Raw genomic sequence first — 23,065 nt, forward strand, 5'->3', positions numbered from 1 at the left:
GTGCAGCAGGCCCGACCACAGCTTTCTGCTGACTGATGCAAGCTCAGGAGGTGAGTCATGGATGAAGAGGAGGGCTGGTGTGTAAGTGCTCCTGAGGGCTATTGGGGAGAGCGAAGGTTGTGAATAACGGGAGCTGTGTACTCCAAAAATGTGGGGACAAGCGGGAGGTCACAGCCCGTGCACACATGAAAGCGAGAGCTGTGTTTGTGAAATACCAAAAAGTGACCCTAGGATGACAAGTGAAGCCTCTTCGCAGCCTTTAATCCTCACTTTCACAACATCTGATTTGGCATTCATGTAAAGCTCAAATCACATGCTTGTTATAGCTTTTTTAACTGTACTGGTTGGAAACTGTGGCACAGTAAAAGTCCCCAGGGGGGGAAGTGTTGTGTAAGAGAACCCATTACACACAAACAATTAAACCTCTCCAGGTTCGATTAAAGCAAAGAGGTGATTAACACCACTGAGTGATGACGTATTTGGTCGGTAGAACACATTCACCACAAAACCCCCAGCGGCAGGAAATGCAAACATCGGCCCCAGGCTCGTGTGACGAAAACAAGCCGCAGAGGCCGGTGTGAAATGACTCAAGCAGCAATCCTTTAAATATTGAAATCAGTTAGAGGAAACAGCCAGTGGTCACCACATCCTCCGGTTATCTTAAACTGCTCTGGTTGAGTAAGAGAGCATCTGTAAGTTTGATGGAGGTTAGAGAAGCAGGACTTCACTCACTGATGATGCATGTGCAGAAGAAAGTGTGAGGAACTTCTGGGGTGTTTTTTCCCTCTCTTATTGATGTACATTACATGATATTTCTTACTGATAGAAGTGGGCTTGATTGCATAATTTTCCATTTGACATATTTTCTTTTGTTAATATGGAAAGAGCCTCTTGAGAACAAACACTACTTCTGAAATAAAGAATATATCCGGAAAAACACAGCTGAGGTTAGTGAGGTAGGTAGTGGTAGTGATCTGAGGTAGTGATCAGTACAACATAAAAGTAAATAGCATATTTTAAAGGATACCATGTATATAAAAGCAAATATTATGTATTTTTGTTTGTTTCCATACTTCTGTATGGTGTTATTTCCCATCATAATTTTATTTATAATTTTTGCAAGCTATTTTAACCATTTGGAAGCTTGTTTCTGCCACACGCAAAAAAATTGCCACGTTGATCCAAGTTAAAATTTCAAGTTATCTTGAAAATTTTGACTTACTCACAGAGCATCTTCAAATTTCAAATGACTTCTATGTACGCTGAAATTGTTCCATTATAATAAAATAACAATCAAAATGTATTCTAATTTCCAATTTTTTTATCCCTACTTTCAATCAATTGTTATTTTTTTGGTTATAATTGTTTATTTACTATTTTAACTTCCTATTTTAACTTGGTTAGCATTATATTAAACTTATAATTGTGACTACTTATCCAAACTGTTATGCTAATAATTTTGACAGCTAGCCACGGTTTTAGCCAACAGTTTTCCAACTTTTACTCATATTGTAGCTTGCTATTTTTTTTACTGTTTGACTGTTTGTTTAGTTAAGAATTTTGTATTTGTTTATTTATACTTTGAATAAATTTTCATTTTTGTTATTTTTTAATTTTGGAGAGCTAAAACACTAAACTTTGCACAAACTGAAAATTGGCCAGTCTCAGCATCTCTTTGGTGTCTTTGGAAACTATAAAACTATTCTATATTTATATTTTGTATTATATTTTATTATTTATACTGTTATATAGTGGAACATGAGCTGTTGAGAAACTTCATTTAGACATGCACAAAGAAAAACTGTCAGTTTGCTTCTTAGTTTCACCGGATCCCACTCAAAAACAGAGTTGATGAAGGTAACACACCTATCATATATGCTTCATCTGTCAATGATGTACACTAACAGCAAGACCTGATATTGATCATCTAGAACGCTTTTTGATGTAGTTTGTGTTAGTATTAGTTGCACTATATATCTGCTTTCTTCTCTTGTTTGTTCTCTTGAGGTTTGTTCCTCTCATTTTGGACTAAAAGCTACAGTGAGCTACAGCACTAATTTCAGTAGATTGCAGCAAGACACACACACACACACACATACAAACACACACACACACACAAAACAAAAAACAGAGGAAGGCTGGAGTAAACCTGGGAAACTGAAAAAAAAATCAACTATTGAACACATTCTCTAAGGCAGTTGTTTTTCAGTTTTAATAGTCTTCTTGATATTTTTGAACCCTAATCATTTATTTGCATACTAACTAACTAACTGATGTGATTGAATCATTTCACTGCTTTGCTGATTTTTGCCGGTTTAGCTGTATTTATAAGCAAAGATAAACCTGAATGGGTAATTTTATATTGATTTTCTTTTTTTTTTTTTTTTTCTTTTTTTTATATTGATTTTCACAACAAGCGAGTGTGGCAGGGTACAGGGGCGACTATACTGGCAATCACCAGCATTGAACTGATGAAAACCTTAAATATCACCCAACTCAAGTGAGATGGGTGAGTGGGCCAAATATATTGGATTTCTAGACTGACAGAGAATCTATCCCCGAACTCGAGTCAGGGTGCCATCAAAGTTAGTTTTTTAGGTTCTTAAGTTTTGATAATTTATAGAAAATAGGCAACTGGAAAGGATATGGTATTCTTACTGTTGTGTCCACTGCTGTGACCTCAGGAGCTGGAACATGTTTTAATGTAGGCTCCCCTCCCTTGAGCACCACGCACCCTTGGGGCCCCAAGGTGACAATAACTGACCCGCAGCCTCGTTTCAACAGCTTTTGACCAGCCCGATGTGCCTCTTCCACACTGGCTACCGAGGTACCGGTGAGCAGCTCTGCCTAAAAGTGGAAAACAAAGCATAACAGCATGAGGTGACACTGTTTATTTAACAATTTTCTTCTAAATCAGCATTTTTCTTTCCTTTGTCAGGAAGCCAAGCTAATCAGAGGTTAGGAATTAAAATTAAAGATAGAGTAAAACCAGGACTGGGGTGGGATACTGGGAACTGCATTATGGAAATTCCCTGTGGCACAAGCCCAGTACCACAGACTGTGTGGTTATCAAAGCTTCATTTTCTGCCTTTTTTCTAAAGAAAATGTTTGTTTTGTCTCTTTAATGAACACAATTATCACAACAATTTATGTCCAAGGATCTCTAATTAGTAGTCTATTCTTACTTGCTAAAGCTAACTGCTCTGTGTTAACAGCTCTGGAGTTGAGTCAGCAGTTAATTACACACTGTGGTCAGACAGACTCATAAAACACATTCAGTCTGTTAAGGATTTGCTGGATCCGTCAGCAGTCTGCAGGCCAAACATTTTCAAAGAGTAGATGCTCTGACTATGCTGCTTCATCTGGCTCCAAAATGACTAAACAGTGACAGAGCAGGACTCGACAGCTGATGTTTGAGAAACAACAAGGAAACTCAGATAACCACAGCAGTTCTTTCAAGATTAGTTACAGCATTTATCTCTGGAGGTTAAAATATACACTGTGCAGTGAAAGAAACCAATTTTTCCACAAAAATACAAGAAAATGACATTCATGCTCTAAAGTAATGGCATAGTTAAACAACAATGTACAATGTACAACTAGCAAGCCCTTACTACAATCCAAGTCAGCTTTACATACATACTGCATATACAGTATACAGTGGGGTAAAAAAGTATTTAGTCAGCCACCGATTGTGCAAGTTCCCCCACCTAAAATGATGACAGAGGTCAGTAATTTGCACCAGAGGTACACTTCAACTGTGAGAGACAGAATGTGAAAAAAAAATCCATGAATCCACATGGTAGGATTTGTAAAGAATTTATTCGTAAATCAGGGTGGAAAATAAGTATTTGGTCAACAACAAAAATACAACTCAATACTTTGTAACATAACCTTTGTTGGCAATAACAGAGGTCAAACGTTTACTATAGGTCTTTACCAGGTTTGCACACACAGTAGCTGGTATTTTGGCCCATTCCTCCATGCAGATCTTCTCGAGAGCAGTGATGTTTTGGGGCTGTCGCCGATCAACACGGACTTTCAACTCCTGCCACAGATTTTCTATGGGGTTGAGGTCTGGAGACTGGCTAGGCCACTCCAGGACTTTCAAATGCTTCTTACGGAGCCACTCCTTTGTTGCCCGGGCGGTGTGTTTTGGATCATTGTCATGTTGGAAGACCCAGCCTCGTTTCATCTTCAAAGTTCTCACTGATGGAAGGAGGTTTTGGCTCAAAATCTCACGATACATGGCCCCATTCATTCTGTCCTTAACACGGATCAGTCGTCCTGTCCCCTTGGCAGAAAAACAGCCCCATAGCATGATGTTTCCACCCCCATGCTTCATAGTAGGTATGGTGTTCTTGGGATGCAACTCAGTATTCTTCTTCCTCCAAACACGACGAGTTGAGTTTATACCAAAAAGTTCTACTTTGGTTTCATCTGACCACATGACATTCTCCCAATCCTCTGCTGTATCATCCATGTGCTCTCTGGCAAACTTCAGACGGGCCTGGACATGCACTGGCTTCAGCAGCGGTACACATCTGGCACTGCGGGATTTGATTCCCTGCCGTTGTAGTGTGTTACTGATGGTGACCTTTGTTACTTTGGTCCCAGCTCTCTGCAGGTCATTCACCAGGTCCCCCCGTGTGGTTCTGGGATCTTTGCTCACTGTTCTCATGATCATTTTGACCCCACGGGATGAGATCTTGCGTGGAGCCCCAGATCGAGGGAGATTATCAGTGGTCTTGTATGTCTTCCATTTTCTGATGATTGCTCCCACAGTTGATTTTTTCACACCAAGCTGCTTGCCTATTGTAGATTCACTCTTCCCAGTCTGGTGCAGGTCTACAATACTTTTCCTGGTGTCCTTCGAAAGCTCTTTGGTCTTGGCCATGGCGGAGTTTGGAGTCTGACTGTTTGAGGCTGTGGACAGGTGTCTTTTATACAGATGATGAGTTCAAACAGGTGCCATTCATACAGGTAACGAGTAGGGGACAGAAAAGCTTCTTACAGAAGACGTTACAGGTCTGTGAGAGCCAGAGATTTTCCATGTTTGAGGTGACCAAATACTTATTTTCCACGCTAATTTACGAATAAATTCTTTACAAATCCTACCATGTGAATTCATGGATTTTTTTTCACATTCTGTCTCTCACAGTTGAAGTGTACCTCTGGTGCAAATTACTGACGTCTGTCATCATTTTAAGTGGGGGAACTTGCACAATCGGTGGCTGACTAAATACTTTTTTGCCCCACTGTGTATATATATATATATATATATATATATATACTATACACATATATATATATATATATATATATATATACATATATATATATATATGTGTATATATATATATACATATATATATATATATGTGTATATATATATATATATATATATATATGTGTATATATATATATATATATATATATATATATATATATATAAATAAATAAATATATACACACACACACATATATATATATATATACATACACATACACACACACACACACACATATATATATATATATATACATACACACACACACACACACACACACACACACATATAAAACAGTAATACATTATATAGAACAGTAGAGACATTTTTAAATTAAAAGCCTCAGAATTAAAGCTGAAAGTCTGAGTTTACACATCTTTACATAGACAAATATTTATTAATTGATTGGAGGGCTTGGTAATATACACATATATGGAAACTGACACAAAGAACTGCTAGCCTTACAGATTGTGTAAATAAATGCAATTTTTATTTGTAAATTTTAATTCTTTCTTTTAACAAAAATAATTGAAAAACCATAATTACACTAGAAGATAAAGGAAATGATGAATAAACACAAACAGAGCCATTAAAAATGCTCCTGTGTAAACTACAGTGGGGCCATAAATTAACCCTCTTGCTCGTTTTAGTCTCCAGAGTTGTCACTTTAGTGTTAAAAACACATGTGAATCTAAGTATAGTCTTATCTCCTGTGTGCTGCATACACACATAAACACACACAGTGACAATGAAAAGCTAACACTGCCCCAACATTACTTATTCCAAAGCTACTTCCTCCTTCCTTACTGTACACCAAGCAAAGCACCCAAAGGAATTTGTAGTTCATAATATTTGTGTATATTTAATCAAACTGATATGACTTTTCTCTTCTACTTCTTTTTGCACTGTACGCTGATTTATAAATATTTCCCTTCTGTTGCTCATTTGTCTTGTTTGGTCTGCTACAGAATGCACCGCTAGTTAGACGCTAATCGTATTTTAGTGGGGGAGCAGTGTGAAGGCAGCCAATGCCAACAAACTCAACAAGCTCATCATGAAAGCTGATCCTGGGAGCAGAGCTGAAGTCTTCTGTGGAAATTCTGCAGAGGAGGATGCTGTGGAAAATACTCAGTGTTCAACTCTGAGAGCAGCTTCAGTTATAAACACAGACCATAGAGATATGACAAAATACCATGAGAGGTCTTTTGTACTCATTAAAAAAATAAAGATGTTATTATAATTATTATCTCTTGTTGTTTTTTTTAACCATTTTTGGTGTCTGTGCAACGTGCAGTACTTTATTTGGATGCTCTTAATATTTCAGCTTTTTTTTAAAAAAACTGAAGTTATTTTTTTCTTTATTGTTATAAGACACTGGTCTTACTACTGGATTTATGACTTTACTTGTTTATTGCTGTTATTGCTGTATGACAGGCACAAAGAACAAATAATACCATACAAAAAAATCCTGCAGTTTACTGAAATAAAATAAAACTACTTAAAAATGTAACTGAAACAATATTATATATAATAATTTAAAATAATTTAAAATTAAATATTATTATTTGTGTGAGATGTGAGTCAAGTGTCTATAAAAACCAGGTTTTTGTACTGTAATACCTATTCAGAACATTTATAATCTTATTTTTAAAATTAAAATGACTTTCCCATAATAAATTCATACAATTACAACAATTGAAGCTGAAACAAATAAAAACCAAAACTATACTTACTCTGGATACCAAATGTAATCAAATTGAAATTAAAATTGGAAATGAAATAATAACTAATGAACAACACAAAGCTCTTATAACTGCTGAAATGTCCCTTTAATTTTCTCCTGCATTCAGACACTCAAAGCTGAAGCTAGATATGACTAGCTACCAGTGAGCTTCATCCATAAACTGCATGGGTACATTGCAGGAAACTGGGAGCACAGACTTGGGTGGTTTGCACAACATAGTAACCAATAACATTTGTGAAACAGCTACAGTAATAATACTCCACAAAGACTACAACCAATAGCCTATAGCTGCTAATTAGGTCTCATCAGTGCCTAAATGGATGACTTACATAGTAAATTCACCTACACTACAGTTGTCATAAAAGAGGAAACCCTTCATGAAGACCAAATCTGTTTTTATATCGGGCTGTTCTGTAAAGTTGGGGATGTTTGCATGTGACTCGCTCTTGGAGCAAGGCATTTAGAGGAACTGCAGTTTTTGTAACTTCCATGTTAATTTTTTCCACTGCCGGAGCACTCAGATGGCAAAGATGAATTACAGCAACACTGGCATAACAAATCTGCCCTAAACCCCTGAGAACAAACAAGCAAAACTGAGAAGAAATGAAAGTGTTAAATGGAAAAGTTTTGCTCTAAAGTTTGAGATTTCCAACTTTTGTTGCGGTCAAAATGCACTGGTTGGCTTTAGGACAACATGTTTGCCAAACAGAGGTGATGCTTGAGCACTAAACAAACCAGTTCACTGCTCCAATTAAACTGTGTGTGAGATCCCTGTCAGATCTGAAAGGTAAAATTTGGCTCAGGAGGTCCTCAGGTGGACATCAAAGATAATTCCCCTCACTATAAAGCACTTCAGCACACTATGTGGGCTGGGGATCAAAGAGTACCTGCACTTTGTCATCCTTAAGCCTCCTTTCACTCGCCCCTCCTACCCCTGAGCGTGCTACAGCGAGACCACACACGCACATGCACTCGTACAGAATGTGTGTCAGCTCTAACCTTGCACGGCAGGGTCAAGATGTCCCTGATAGCGGTTTTGAATAGGGGATTGAGGATCCAAACCTCCCCACCCGCCCCCACTGCTTTTGTGATCTGTCAGAGTTAACAATGACCTTGGACAGTTCAAAAATAAACCACAGAATATATGGGTGCTTTTAGAGCCCGCAGCCACCCCGGTGCTGTCGGATGCCAAAAGAGAAAAAGAGCCGTTTTGTTAGTCATCAGCTTCACACCAGGGCAGGGAATCAATCTACCTCCCTCTGCGCACAAGGATATGAGAGAGTTGAATTACGTCTGTGTGTGTGTTGGTGTATATGGTAAGTATGCACACACACACACACACACACACACACACACACACACACACACACACACACACACACACACACGCACCCGGTGAGCACCTATTCTTTAAAGCATATGCAGGATAAATTTGTTGACAAGGTGGGTGTATTTGCAAGAAAGTATATGTTCAGGCATAAAGGTGAAAAAAATGTGCGTAATTTCATATATTTAGATTTTTCTTTTTGCTGTACAGCATCAGTTTTACCGCATAAACTATTTCTCCAAACTGACCATATTTATCACTAGTTAAAATAAGTGTGTGTAGTTCAATTTCAAGTTTTTTCTAAAAAGAAAAAATCTTGAAATTGGCAGCATATTATAACCACAGTAGGAAAGAATGCTATAAAATCAGAAGAACGAGAAACACTAAAGTCAAAGGATCTTTGGCCATTTTACTTCTATAGCAGGTTTAATTTTGAAAGTAGTGGAATAAAAACATTCAATATATATATTGGGGTTCTTTTTGCACTGATCTGATAATCAGTGAATGTTTAATAACATAATGCCTCGTTCACATATTTAAACAATTTAGAAAAACAAAACAAGTAGTAACTAATAGCTCAGGAACTATTATAGTCATTTCTTTACTTTAAACACACAAAAAGAATAAATTTTAAACGAACTAATAATAAATCTTCACTTCAGCAGTCTGTTACATACACGACTTTTTGGCTTTTTTTTAAATACATAAATGGGTCATATATAATTCAGAACCTGATTTATGAAATGTTTTGCTTTATTTTTTTGGCTATATAGAATAAAGATAAATCTAAACTCTTCTTTGTGAAATCCTTTGACTCTCCAGAAATGAACTGAGAATTGTAAATTTTCATAATAAGTAATAAGTATTATTATAAGTAATTATATTATCATTAAACCCCCCAGGTGGTTCGTTTTGTTAGCGTTGTTGAAGAATTGCTGTTACTGCAGTGATGTATCCTAAAAAATAATCACTAACTCTAAAAGAAAGAATGTTATTTTAAGTTATATTTTAATGTTGCAGTGTAACTGATTGCTTTATTGTGATACAGGAAGTCTAAATAAGCCTAAATAAATCTACAGTGGGAAAAAATAATTGAACCCTAGTGAAGAATTTTAGAAAACAACACAAATAAATGTCTGATGCATTTTAATGTGAATTAAGGACATGGAGTTATAAAGCAACTCCGATCAAAGAATGAGCTATATTATCTTGTAACAAAACATGTATACAGCTAAAGCTGCTCTTAGGATAACACGCAATGTGCAAAAAGTACAAAATAAAAAGGTCAAATGAGTTTTTAATCAGTTTGGTTTGCTTAGTTGGGTTAACAAACCTTAAGAAAAACAAGTTATGGTATTAAGCTGAACTAACTATTTTTTGTTGTCATTTTTGTTTCATTTTACATGCTGTCAGTTTAACTGAACTTAATTAAGCATGAATCTCTTATGTCTACAACTTTTGAAGCCATTTGATACCAGTGTCAGTACAAAGACAGCCTTTTAGACAGTTCCCAATCATGGCATGAAGAATGAAAAGTTTAGAAGACTTAAATGCCAACCCCAGGTCATGGCTACAGCAAATGTAAATATCACTGGGTTTCTGTTTGAAAACATTTGGTTACACTGGGCTAATGAGTAGGCACTGATCCTGTGGAAAAAAATGCAAACTAAATGTTACTTGTGAATCTTCTCAAGTTACCGAGATCTCCTTGTTGAATGAAGCCTCATCTGAGGTTTGCGCCTACTTTATTGAAAGTAAAACAACAAAATGAGGCTCAAAGGCAACCAGTCTAAACACAGACAGGGTCATTGTTCTAATACCACTATTTATCTAATACAACTCTCCCAACATTTACTTCCTAGAGCTTATTACAACTTTCATTAACTCCGAGTTACAAGAACTTGTGGTTTTTAACTTTTAAAGCACTATGAAAACAATGATAAATGATACATTTTAAGTTGTGTAAACTACAAAGACTGATGAGTCGATAACTAGATTTCAGTGTGTTTTTATTATAAAGCAAAACACTGTTGCTTGTCTCTTTTCTTGTGAATCTGATATCTACTAGCATATCAGGAGTGGCTGCTTTGTTTTCCATTATCGTTTTTGTTGCACAACTTTATCTTCTTGCTAAATACTTGGCATTAAATCTATTTCTGGGTCCTGGCAGCTCTCTAGTTTTGCTGAATAGACAGAAGCCCCCCCCCCCCCCCCCCCCCCCCCCCACACACACACAAAAATCCTATTCAGTTGTCATTCTTGGCTTTCCAGCTTCTTATTAGCACTATTCATGTTTTGCAGGCCTTTAAGCTATAAAAAATTGTGGTGTATACGACAGCCCATGGGCTCAAGACGTCCTGGACACCAAAGTTTGAATGCTTCAGACAAGACTCACTTTCAGGATTTTTCTAGTGCAAGTAATCCAACAAACACAGCAACATAGTAGTGACTAATACTGTGTTGGAGACAGGATCATCTCAGATGTTCTCTTAGCTAAAGTTTGGCCTTTTTTCAGTGTCTTGCTCCTTCATTCTCATCATTGAATTAACCTCGACCCCTATATCTATATGTAGCTAGCCAACAGGTATTAACTGCCATATGTAAACTAGCCCATATTCACTAAACCCCGCCCAAAACATAATACTTAATAGTAATCTTCAGTTTGGGCCAAGTTATAGCAGCGCTGTTTATTTTTCTGAATGATTTTGAACTTTGATTCTATCCCTTAGTGGGACATTTTAGTCCTCTTTCCACCTTTGCATACTGCATAATATATAATATGACCGTACCTCCATGACCTGAAAAAAAGAGAGAAGACATGTAGCTCTTTCCTCAACTCTCCCTTTCATGTTCCCACACCTGGGTACAGTGCTTCATCGCCTTGCATCACCACATCAAATACCAGCTCCCAGCCAAACTCACATAGACTTCAGCCCTGAGGGGGTGACTGACTCAGCCATAGAGCACATCTGCCCTCTTGTTTTTATTACCATTCCCATCTATCCCTGCCCCCTGTCGCTCATCTGTCATCACCTGGCATTCAAGACGCAAGCCGCCATGACAGAGTTTTTACCGTAAAAGGGTGGAGATCAACTGTTTCTTCATACCAGAGAGCATTCATGTACAGCCAATGGCTGGAGTGAGGTTACTGATGTGCCAGCAGGGGACATGACCTTGGAGGTAAATCACTGTGGAAAGGCGTCATCTCAAACTTGTCATTCTTTCCTTTCTGGACTGGACATCTGTTGACAATCATAAGCTGACTGACTGCTTGTAAAAGTGATGCTTTGTTGAAACTACATACCGTAGTTTAAGGACAGAGCCTTCAGGTATAAAAACATTCCTTCTAATAGTCAGCAGAGTCCAACTCCTCCAGTAGACGTCTATGAGAAAATAACCCCACATCAGTAAACTCTTTTCTGATGGGTTTACAGTCTCATTTACTAATTTCAAATCTTATAAAGCATTATGTTTATTTTATAAATTAGAGTCTCAGTTAAGATGAATTTGATTTAGGTTAAATGTACAGAAATTTCAGGGAGCAAGATACACCAGTTACTTTTGCTAGGTACGCAAGAACCAAACTCAAACCCAATTTTCCTTCAGAACTGCCAGAGATTCAACAAGGTGCTGGAAACATTTTGCAGATTTTAATCCATACTGACACTATATGACAGCTTCACATATTCTCTGCAGCTTTCTCAGCTGCATGTCCATGATGTGAATCTCCTGTTCCATCACATCTGAAAGGTGCTCTGTTGGATTGAAATCTGGTGTTTCTGTAGTACAGTCCTTGTCAAACGCTCAGGTAGACTGTGGCATTTAAACAATGCTGATAGTAAGTTTGTCAAGAAAATATCCCCCAAACCTTAAACTACCAACAACCTCTCAACTACATTTGTGCTGTTGGTGCCTTTTCAAGCATTTTTTTAAAGTCATGTGACAAATAGTCTATCTTTTAGCTGTATGGCTAATTGTAGCCTACTAACAGACTGTTCAAGAACTTGATCTACTTTTTGGTTGTTTGTTTGTTTGTTTGTTTTGGGGGTTTTTTGAGGAAAATTCTAGTGGTTTATTTGTTAACCAAGCCAATTAGGATTAGTGTTATTTATCACTTTATGCTCCACCATTTTGACCAAACATAGTCACTTTTCGTTCCAAATAATCAACATGGCTTTGGATAAAATGCTAACACCGAAGCTTTAAAATGTAGAACCCATTGACTAGATCCTTATTATACACAGTCTAAAGTTATAAATAATCTACTCTATTATCAATGTTACAGTGGGCAAAATGGATGCTTAAAATCCATCCATCCATCCATTTTCTTCTGTTCATCCAGCGCATCCAGAGCTGCCATAGGACGTGAGGCGGGTACACCCTGGAGAGGTGGTGAGTCTGTCAGAGGGCTAACACAGACAGTGGTTCGCACTTTTGGGCAATTTAGATCAACCAATTAACATAACCAACTGCATGTCTTTGGACTGTGGGAGAACCCACGCAGACACGGGGAGAACATTCAAAGTCAACACAGAAAGACCCGTGTCAGCTGGTGGATTCAAACCCAGGACCTTCTTGCTGTGAGGCAACAATGCTAAGAATCGTGCTGCCCCAATTTTTCCCAACTGTTAATGTTAAGGCAACTTAAAAAAAACCCCAAAAAACCCAGCTTTTGTTGATTGGTGTATAATTTAGCCAAATATGATAGAAATCTGTGTTTATCAAGAATTCAAAAATGCCAAAACATTTATAGATGAGTAAAATAATTGTCCTAACTGTACAATCTTGGCTACGCGCATGTATACTCAGCCACCAAAGTTAATTTTAATCCAAGAAAAAAAAAACTATCAAATGCAAATGTGCAGTAGAAGGAAAGAAAGCTGGTCAATTCAGTATGCTCTGTTTTGTTGTTTATGACTAGTTTCAGCTTCCTCTTGGCCTTGCAGACGTGAGTGTGTGGATGAGTGAGGAAGGCAGAATTATTGTGTGAGGAAGCATAAATGCTGTGATAAATACTGTGAGCTGTGTGTGTGTTTGTGTGCGATTCATCACCTCAGACTCATTACAGCAAAACACGTCGGAGACTCTGTAGAAATCTGGATCCAAGTCAGGAATGGCCGGCGCTGGGTTGAATATTGTCTTCACTGCAACAAGAAACCATGCAGCAATCCATGTTATTGACCTCAGTGTCAAACGTCAACATCTACAGGATAACATGCAATCATTAGCAAGGCAGAAAAATATAATTGTTCTCCATAATAGACCCTGTTATAGCTGTCAGCCTGCTTTCAGAAGGACTTTTCATAAAGTCCCTCTGTGACACATTTTACAATTGTGTGGTGTTTCTTTTCCATTTCTGAGCCTCACTGCCAAGATCTGGCAATGCCTTAATTAAACTTTCAATGGGAACAAAGGCTAGCAGGCTACCGCTGGGGATTGCTCTCGCAAGCAAAGCTCAAGTGGATCAGCTTCTATAAAAAGACACCTTTTAAACAATTAAATTAGCATTCCCCGAAAAAGAAAAGAAACCCTAGTGAAAAGACCTTATATCCTGTAGCATTTTATGTTACGCCCTTAACTGCAGTTCCAGCAATGTATGTACGAAATGGATTCAGCACGAGATATACATTGAACCCCACATATGTGTGTCAGTGTGTGGGTGAGATGAGTTGTGACCCTTTGAGTGTGTTAAGGAGCACAAGCGAGGGAGAGAGCGAGAGTGTTTTTGTCAGGAGTAATCCTCTGTACGTGTTGCACATCACTGTCTGATGCATATTCATGAGCGAGGAGCATTAATGCATCTAATACCGTGATTTCTGTGTATGTGCGAGGATAAGCCCAGCTTGACGAAGCGATTAATTCCGATATCTCTGTGTACAAAATAAAGCCTCATGCAAGCGTGTGCATCTGAGGGAAATATATGTTCAGCGTTGGTGACATCAAAGTCTGTTGTGCTAAAGTGTGTGCCTAGTTGCTGCTTCTGTGTGTGTTTGCGTGGGCACATAAGAGAGCAGCTGCGTGGGTTTGCGCAGGGCTTTGGCCACCTGGCGCTTTGAGGTGGATGCTGGGCTGCTCGCGAGTAAAAGTGGAAATAATGTCTCCGTCTCTTTTTCAACTCACTCATACTGTACTGCAAATATGCCCATGTGAGCCAAGGCCATGTCACAGATAAGAGACACCGGGCTCTTTGCGACTCCCCTCTTTTCTCTCTCTCTCTCTCAACTCAATTGCACCTCAGCTTCCGTGAATTTGGGATCCAAGTTAAGTGCGAGATTTGCACCTCCATTTTGCGTTATAGAAAGCAGCTTGTCATCTGTCAGCAGAAAAATTTTAAATAGATTTCTTTTGGTTATTATTGATATAAGGATTATGTAAAAGTGATGCCTAACAACAAACTGAAAATCTCTTTTCAGACACCTCATGTTACAGTAGAACCACATGTTGACAGTCCCAACCCTGGTGATGAATTCACAGGGCACAAGCCCAGGAAAAATGTTCTGTTTCTTCTCTTCTCATGCCGTGCCTTCAGGCTTGGGATCTGTGGACTCTTTAAGCCCACCACTAGCTTTCCACACGAGTGAAATTTGGCTAAATTTGAAACAGGAGTTCAAGAGTTCTGTGCCCATGGTAAAAAAAAAAAAGGGTCCATGGTGTGGAAGCTGCCTGGACAAGCCAGAGAAGGTGATCTTGAATGGGAGGTCAGTCACTTTAAATCAGCTAGCTTTTTGTTCATACCTCACATGCTTCAAAGTAAAAAGGTAAAAAAAAAATTGCACTGTTCAAAATTTTATGGTTCAGTATAAAGAAATGTATTCATGAAATTTATTCTGAACTTGTGTTTTAACCATAGATTCTCCTTACAAGATGGAAATAACTTGTGGCTCTGAAAAGCCCAGCCACAGTTTAGCTCATTTGGGCTGAATGTTGCTTTCACAGTGGTCAGTGTGAATTCACAGCACTCATAGAAGACCAGTGAGTTTGGAAAAAAAAAAGCTTCTAGGTCTGAAAAGCAGCGTGGATGTGCCTTAAACCTGCATTTATTCTAATGGCCAGTAGGGGGTGATTCCTGTGGTTGCAAAAAAAGCCCAATTGTTTGAAAGTCTTTGAAAGAATGGTCCTAATTCCCACCTGATTTATTATCTGAGTAACATTTTATGGTCTCAATTAATAATTTCATGTCTTATAAAATACAACATGTTGTTAATTTTGTAAATCTTGATCCAGTGTAGAGGAAAAAAAGATAAAACAGGGTTGAACATGGCTACTTCCACGACGGCAGTGACGAAAATGCTCAATGGCTGACAACAACGGGCGGCAATATCCAACATCTTTTGTATACAGTATATGGTTTTAATTTAAATTGTGTTCATTTTTAACCCAATGAAATAAACCTTTTAATGTGCCTCTTCTCTTACCCAAAAGGTGTTCCTCAAAAATGTCATTTTCTTTGCAAAACTGTACAAACCATCTTGAAAGCCTCCATATTTAAACTTACTTGTTTACATTCTAACACATTAAATTCTTATCCCTCCTACTCTTTTTAACAACTCACTCCTTCTCCTGTCACATTTTTTCTCAGTGCTCCCCAGAAGCTCACATGCACACTGAGCGAATGACTGCAATTAGGCACAGCAACACAAAACCTTTTGCTAATTATGGTATGTAAAACTTGATTATCCTGTTAATTGGAGTGAGTGTCACAACATATGTGGAGAACTTGAGCGGCATTAACAGCCCGCTTTTAGTCACAACATGAAGTGAAGCGCTAACCTTGCACTGTATGCCGTGTAAACAGGATAAATGGAGAAAGTATCACTGAATCATGCAGGATTACTCATGCTGTTGTCTTATTCAGGCTATTGTCAGTAATCATATTATTATTTGTAGCCAGAACAGCTAGAAAGCACAAAGTCTTCTCCTTGGCCTCATTTAGTATACATGCAATACACAATTTGAAGCACGGAAGCTTCCATATGCAGCTTGAGTGCCATTTCCAATATACTGATGCATAAAGGAATTGGCCTCACTGATGCACTGAGCTCTAAACGTCACATGAACCAGTGTCTGTGTCTCAGGTTGCTTTGTTTTGCTCTCCAGGTGTTAGTGAAATCACACAAACACACACGCACAAATGCTCACAGCTGCTGGGACAGATGTGGTAACACTGGGATGTGTGCACACTGAGTCACGTCTGGCAGAAAACTGTGTGCGTGTGTGTCATGACTGTGGGGTTTTTATGCTGGCAGGTTCAAAGTCTGGTCGCACATGTGGCGGCTGAAAGAGCAGCTGGAGCCGCTTCAGTCAGTTTGAGAATACAGTGGGAAAGGTGGACGGGAAAACAAAAGCAGAGAGAAAATAGACAGAGATCACTCACACACTCTGACATGCATGCATGCACTCGCACGCACACACACAGAAACACACACACACAAAAAGAAATGAGTCACCAGCAAGTGTGTGAAAGGGCTTTAAGAGGCTCTAATTGCATCTGGTGAGAAATAAAATAGCAGCTTCTTGCTCAGATAAGGAAGAGGGGGAGGAAGACGGGTGAAAACGGAAGAAGAAAGCACGAGTGGAACTACACTACTCCCACCATTTCCTCCCTTCTCAGAACTAATTTATTGCCATTAACTTCCCAATATTAAATGTTAGGTGGCAATAAATTACATATACACACATTTTCCCCTTAAATAAAAGGAAAATCTTCTTTTGAGGTTATCTTAACAAGTGTTTCTAAGAGCTGGCATCTACTGTATGTGTGGCTCCACTTGATGGTGACATTTGCGTAATTTGAGCGGCGCTTCACCCCCGCTGCCAAACCCATTAACACCCAGTCTCTCCAGAGAACTCCATTTACGCAATGCTCCGGCACGGCGACGTCGAGGTGGGATGCCAAGCATCTTCACTCGCCTTGCCTCTCTTCTGGCGCCACATGCTGAGCCTAATCCCGTGGTACGGTCCATGCACCGAGGAAGGGGGGCTCAGGGAGGGAGGGTGGCGCTCGGCAAGGCCATCTGGGTATCCCATCTGCAACACGGCGATGGCTGCGACTCGTTCGTTCTGGCAGCCTGCAGCGAGCGATTATGGACGACAGGCCCTGATGACAGGAGCGAGAGGCTCCCCAGACGTCTCGAATGACGCGGACCGCTGCTAATAATAGGATGCTGTTAAAGATGATTAGCTCGGTAACCTGGTTATGAAAGAAAGGTGGAGGGAGGGAGGGAGAGAGGGAGGGCGGTGGCCTAAAATAGGGCTTTTGTCGATGCCGGACAGCACGAAACCTGCTCTACAAATGTGTGTGCGCATGCGATGGTGAATGTAGATTGGGGGAAGCAGCAGCGACTCTGGTGAAAAGATGCTTTTGTCAAGTTCTCATGCTCAACTTGCTAAAGTGATAAAAGTCAGTGGGAAGCCTCTTTCTAAGGAGAGATTGTGGGATACAAACAGCAAAGTCACATGACAGATTTGGAAGGATTTGAGCTGTCTCTACTGTGTTTTTCTAGCCTACAAAGAAGACATTGTGCAACAGATTATCAAGCCAAAGCGATGATCTAAAGGTACATAAAGGATTGATTAAACCACATTTAAAACGAGATTATGCAACTGTGCTGTGAGGTAATTACTTGAGCTTCATAAATCAGTTGCTTTAGAGTTCCCTTAAAGAAAGGGAAACCTTTGAAACTATTACCTCTCAACCACATGTGAAGGCAAAAAAGTTTCTGTTTTGAAAGAAAGCCCTTGAGAATGAGACAAAAAGTCATCATAGACAGAGCTGAATACTAGTGGAAAAGATTCAAATGGTTTTGCTCGCAATACTTTCCTCCCCAGTTCTGATATCATAATTGTGTAGGAGAAGGGGATTTCAGATAGTGTCTAACTATCCACAACAAGCCAAAGCACAGACAGAAAGGGAGAGGAATGGGAAGAAATAACAGACACATCTTCCGGTGAGTCATGATATGAGGTCCATTTTTGTTTTTCCATGTTTTTGTCATAGAATATAGCGTTATCACAAATGACTACCAGTCATAAAATCAGCATGAATGCTAAGTAGAGTCAGTGACATCTATCGCTGTGGAACAAGCAAGTTAAATCTTATATTTCCATCCATCCATTCCTGCATTCATATATCTCCACCTTCTCTGCATCACGGGTGGGGGGTTAAGAACCTATCCCAGCAGTCATAAAATTGAAAAATTCAGACAATTTTCATATTCAGCAGTTTTTAGTCTTTAACAGCTATTACATTTTTGGGGCACTCTTTGGGAAACCAGTCGATGTAATTTTAAAGTCAAGCTCAATAATTGTCATGTCTTTGTGGTCATAATGCTCTAAATCCTTTCAGTTGTTGAAAAGCCTGGATGCAACTGGACTCTTGCTACGGAGCCCTGCTGCTGGATAATGTTTTGGCATTTTCCTGCTGAAAGACACGGTGGCTCAGTGGTTAACACTGTTGAAAGCTCTGCAGGGCTGTAACTAGAAAGCTCTCAGTTACAACTAATTTTTATACACAACAACAGAAAGTGAAGATATATGTCATCGCTGCCTCTGCTTGCTACTTCTGAGACTCAAATGCGTGTGGGGCCCATTTCTGTAATATCTTAGCTTCCTTTTGTAACCAGGAAATTTTTCCTCTGGGTTGCGGTCTGTTTAAAATCACAGCAGCTGGAACAGATTCTAATAATAAACAATGAGAGCAACTAATTATTACTACCTGACTAAATTTTCTCCCTTTTTTTTTCTCCAATCTTTTTTTTTCCAGTGAATGCATGAAAGGAGGCTTGTGTGAAACCTCAGCTTAGCCAAGTATGACCAGAGGCTCAACATGGTCATGAATGAGGATTAGGACAGAAGCGGTTATATAGTCATATTTTTGGCAAAATTATGAAGGTTTGGAACATAGCGAGCACACAGATGGCCTCTGTGAAGTGGATTGGATTGCACAAGTAGTTTGAGAAGATTCCACAGACATTTTGATATTTCTTTGGACTACCAGGATCTATTCTAACAACATGAGTCCACAATAACCACACCCTCTGTTTTTTGTTTTGGGGAGAGGTTTTATGACTATTGTGTTACTATAGGTTTACTCTTTGTTCTGTATGGATACATCATACTGAGTAAACGTGTACTGAGGATTTCCAAATCTTTGAAATCTCAGCATGCAAAAGGTGCTCGGTAAATGATTTACTTTCTGACTTCAGAAACATGTGAGGAGGATATACTGGCTCACCTTTGTTGTCGCGAGCCATGCACATCGCCTGCAGGGACGTCTGTGGACTGATCTCCAGCTGGCATACCAGGACCTTTGTGTGGCTGATGGCTGGGAGAGCTTCCTGTAGCTCCTCTGCACCCAGCAGCATGTTGGCACCGGCCACAATTACAATGGCATTCTCACCTGTCCGTGAACGAACATAGAGACATGTGAGACTCCACTGGAATTTTCAAAATCATCAATATGCCATGACATGAGAAGAATGAAATGTAAATTTCAGTTTTTAAACTTTGGCCTACAAAGACAGGAAATATTTCTGTTTTCTAAGCAGCAATGATTTTCCACCGCAGGAACTTCTCCCTGAGACTAGGATGCTTTGGAGTGTATTTCAAGACAAATATATAAATATAGATACTGCCCCGGTTGCTGCTATCAGTTGGAAATAAGCATCAAAACATCTACCACATTGCTCAGGTGTATCTGAGCTTCCTAATGCATGTATTCCTTTGGAGACACTGTTCTCTACATAGTTAAAAATGATAATAATTCACAGATTTTTTTCATTACTTTTCAACCACCTGAAATAAGATCCAGTTACATTTAAAATGCAAGTTTTATCTAAATACTTATTTTAACAGTTCAAACTGAACTTTGAAGCAAAGTGTGAGACCATTAGCAAACAGGAGAAATAGGTTTCTGACATATTTGAGTAGACTTCCATATGAAGACCCTATTTTTTCTTTCAAGCAGCAGTTTCCAAAGCTGATAGTTAACACTAAGTTAACAAAAACTTCAGTTGCTTTAATGGCCACTTGAGGCTGTCTATAAAAGTGTGTGAAATTAGTGAATTTTATTATGTTCAAAATAGTTGGTATGTATGTGTTTGTTACACCTGCACAGTTTATGGATGAAACATGCTAACCAATAATTTAGGAGGCCACTGTCTCATCCACAGATAGTCATTCGTGGCTCAAAAACCAACATGGCAAAGGGTAAAAGACTAATGTTGAGGTTTAAAACCAGTGGGAGAATTCACAGTGGTTATGTCCATGATTTTATCACACTTTTTTTAATTGAATCTGAAATTCACTCAGTCAAATTATGCTGATTGGTGAGCGACAGCTGGACACCACATACCAGACAGTTACAGCAGTTAACTGGTTTGATTTTACTTGACAGCTCACACTCTTTTTAGAGTGAGTTTCAGTTTCTTCCTTCTGGAAAGGCTTAATGTAGAACAACACAGTGTAAAAATAACTTTGTTTCAGCAGACATCATTCAGAGGAACAAATCTTAGCTTGTACATCTTGTATGATTTCATTTTTTGGCAGAGTGTTGTATTTTATTTCTGTCTGTGTTTTCAAAATTGTGCATGTAAGGACAGATGACTCAACTCTGCAAACCAAATCTATCTACCGAAACAAATAAAGTAACATGAATCTCAGTAGTATCAGTTCTATAATAAAATTTTCACAAATTAATATTATAATTCTGTCTATGTAATATAGCTCAATGTCTTGTCAGTAAAAGTGTAAGGATAGTCAAAGAAAGTATTAGCTAGTGTAACATGTAACTGTAAAATACTGTAAAACAACTTCTTACTTGTGAAATTTTATTCCCTGTTCCCTTTCTTGTAGTGTTCCCTTCATTGGAATATCCAAAAGCAGAACAGAGTTTGTCATTTAATATAAGAATGACGCAAAACCCATACTCAGTTCCCTGAACAAGACGGCAGCAATAGAGATGTGCCATGTATGGGATTTCTAGGAACTAAAATAAGTTAAAGGGAAATTGTTTGTCTTTGCACCGGAAATGGCCATTTTTTCATTTGGCCAAGTCTATGAACTTTAGGAACCCCACTGAGGCATTTTAGACAGTCCATGCGAGTCATTTGGTTAATCCATATTCAATTTTAAAACAGCGAGACTGTAAAAAAGCCGGGGTGGTAGAGAAAGACTGAACATGAATAAATGAGAGGACTAGCGTTAACTACAACAAAGGAATTGGAAAAATAAATAATTAAGTCCCTAAGCGTGAGTCTTTTAGGCTGTGTGTAAATGGAAACAAACAACAGTATGAAGTTAACATAATTTCCTTAGGGATTCTGAACCTGTTATTTCCTTGAAAAAAAAATATATCTACGAGTAAAAAACATGTAACAAGCAAAAACTTTGGTGCAAAAGCACATCTGATGTGATGGTCAAGAGGTAAAATTGTTTTAAATTATAATCTTTAATAAATAATTAATTGTATTATAGTTTTGTATTATATGTATGTTTTTATTTTCTTTTGATTAATAATAATTTTTTAATATTTTTAATATTAAAAACTCAAATTTCTACATATTTTTTCAAAAAAAAAAAAAAAAAAAATGCACATTCGGACAGCGTGAGGGTAGGGTTTGGGAGATCACCAATGATGACTTAAATCTCACAGGATGAAACACAAACTAAAGAATTTCATGTGATAATATTAAAGTATGTTATAATCTCTAAAAATTATGTTGAAGCTTTTTTTTTTTTAAATGACTGAATTAAGTGATCAAAGATATCATGATGATATTCATCCATCCACCTATTTTCTACCACTTGTCTGTGTAATGGGGACAGCGGTCTAAGCAGAGATGCCTAAGGCAGACATCACGGCATCAGCCGAAAAACATAATCTCTATTATTATTATTATTATTATTATTATTATTATTATTATTACTATTATTATTATTATTATTATTATTATTATTATTAAAAATGATATATTATTAAATTACTATTTTATATTTTCATATAAAATATTTTATTTTTATTTTATGTAGACAACACTCCATTTACATTAAAACTAAAGGCATTTCCTTGATATTGTTATTTAATTTCGCATCATTTCTAAGTACACTGTAATTTGAGGGGGGTTTTTTTGTTTTGTTTTGTTACCTGTTACAAACGTGATCTCAAATTCAAATTCAAATTTTTTTGAATCTCTGATATTCGGTTGTTTTTTAAAAAATATATTTTTATTACTCATCACATCCTTAAATAGCTAAACGCATGATATTGATTTAATAGACATTTTAAACACTAAAGTGCCACTTTCAGCCTCACCTACTACCTCGCCTCTCATAGATGTTTTTAATATCCTCACCGTTTTCAACAGAAATTGCTCCCCATGTGGAAAGGCTCACAGTTAAACACACAACTGTCCATACATCTTATTGTGTGGACATCACAGATGCATATGTAGTGAAATTCAAGTCTAAAACTGACACCACAGTTTAAAATAACTTTTTTTTAGTTCAGGTTAATCCCCTTTTTGTGCCAGGGAAACAAAGAAATCTTCCCTATATAAAGTTTTTCATCTCTTCATTGCAAAATATTTGAACTCACAAAATATACATACTGGCCATGAACATTGGTAAAAGGCATCCTTTATCATTTGATATCAGCTGATACATCTTTGCGTTCCTGGTGGATACTCGGGAGGGCTTGACGCTGGT

At 38.1% G+C, this 23,065-nt stretch overlaps 1 protein-coding gene and 1 long non-coding RNA gene across 3 annotated transcripts in view; one reads left to right on the forward strand and one right to left on the reverse strand.

The window, feature by feature from the left end:
* The window catches only part of LOC308390015, a 215,319-nt gene that overhangs the window by 23,972 nt on the left and 168,282 nt on the right, over positions 1–23,065 (forward strand). The window lies entirely within an intron of this gene.
* rbks (ribokinase) overlaps positions 1–23,065 on the reverse strand; it is a 57,842-nt gene that overhangs the window by 11,882 nt on the left and 22,895 nt on the right. For both annotated transcript variants that reach the window (XM_080870208.1, XM_080870209.1), the window contains exons 6-8: positions 19,596–19,760; positions 13,415–13,506; positions 2,659–2,847 (exon numbers count right to left, since the gene is read on the reverse strand). In XM_080870208.1, the coding sequence (XP_080726334.1) occupies positions 2,659–2,847; positions 13,415–13,506; positions 19,596–19,760 (446 nt within the window). The remainder of the gene's footprint in view (positions 1–2,658; positions 2,848–13,414; positions 13,507–19,595; positions 19,761–23,065) is intronic.

The sequence above is a fragment of the Rhamphochromis sp. 'chilingali' genome (genome assembly GCF_963969265.1).
Source record: "Rhamphochromis sp. 'chilingali' genome assembly, chromosome: 21".
Lineage (NCBI taxonomy): Eukaryota > Metazoa > Chordata > Actinopteri > Cichliformes > Cichlidae > Rhamphochromis > Rhamphochromis sp. 'chilingali'.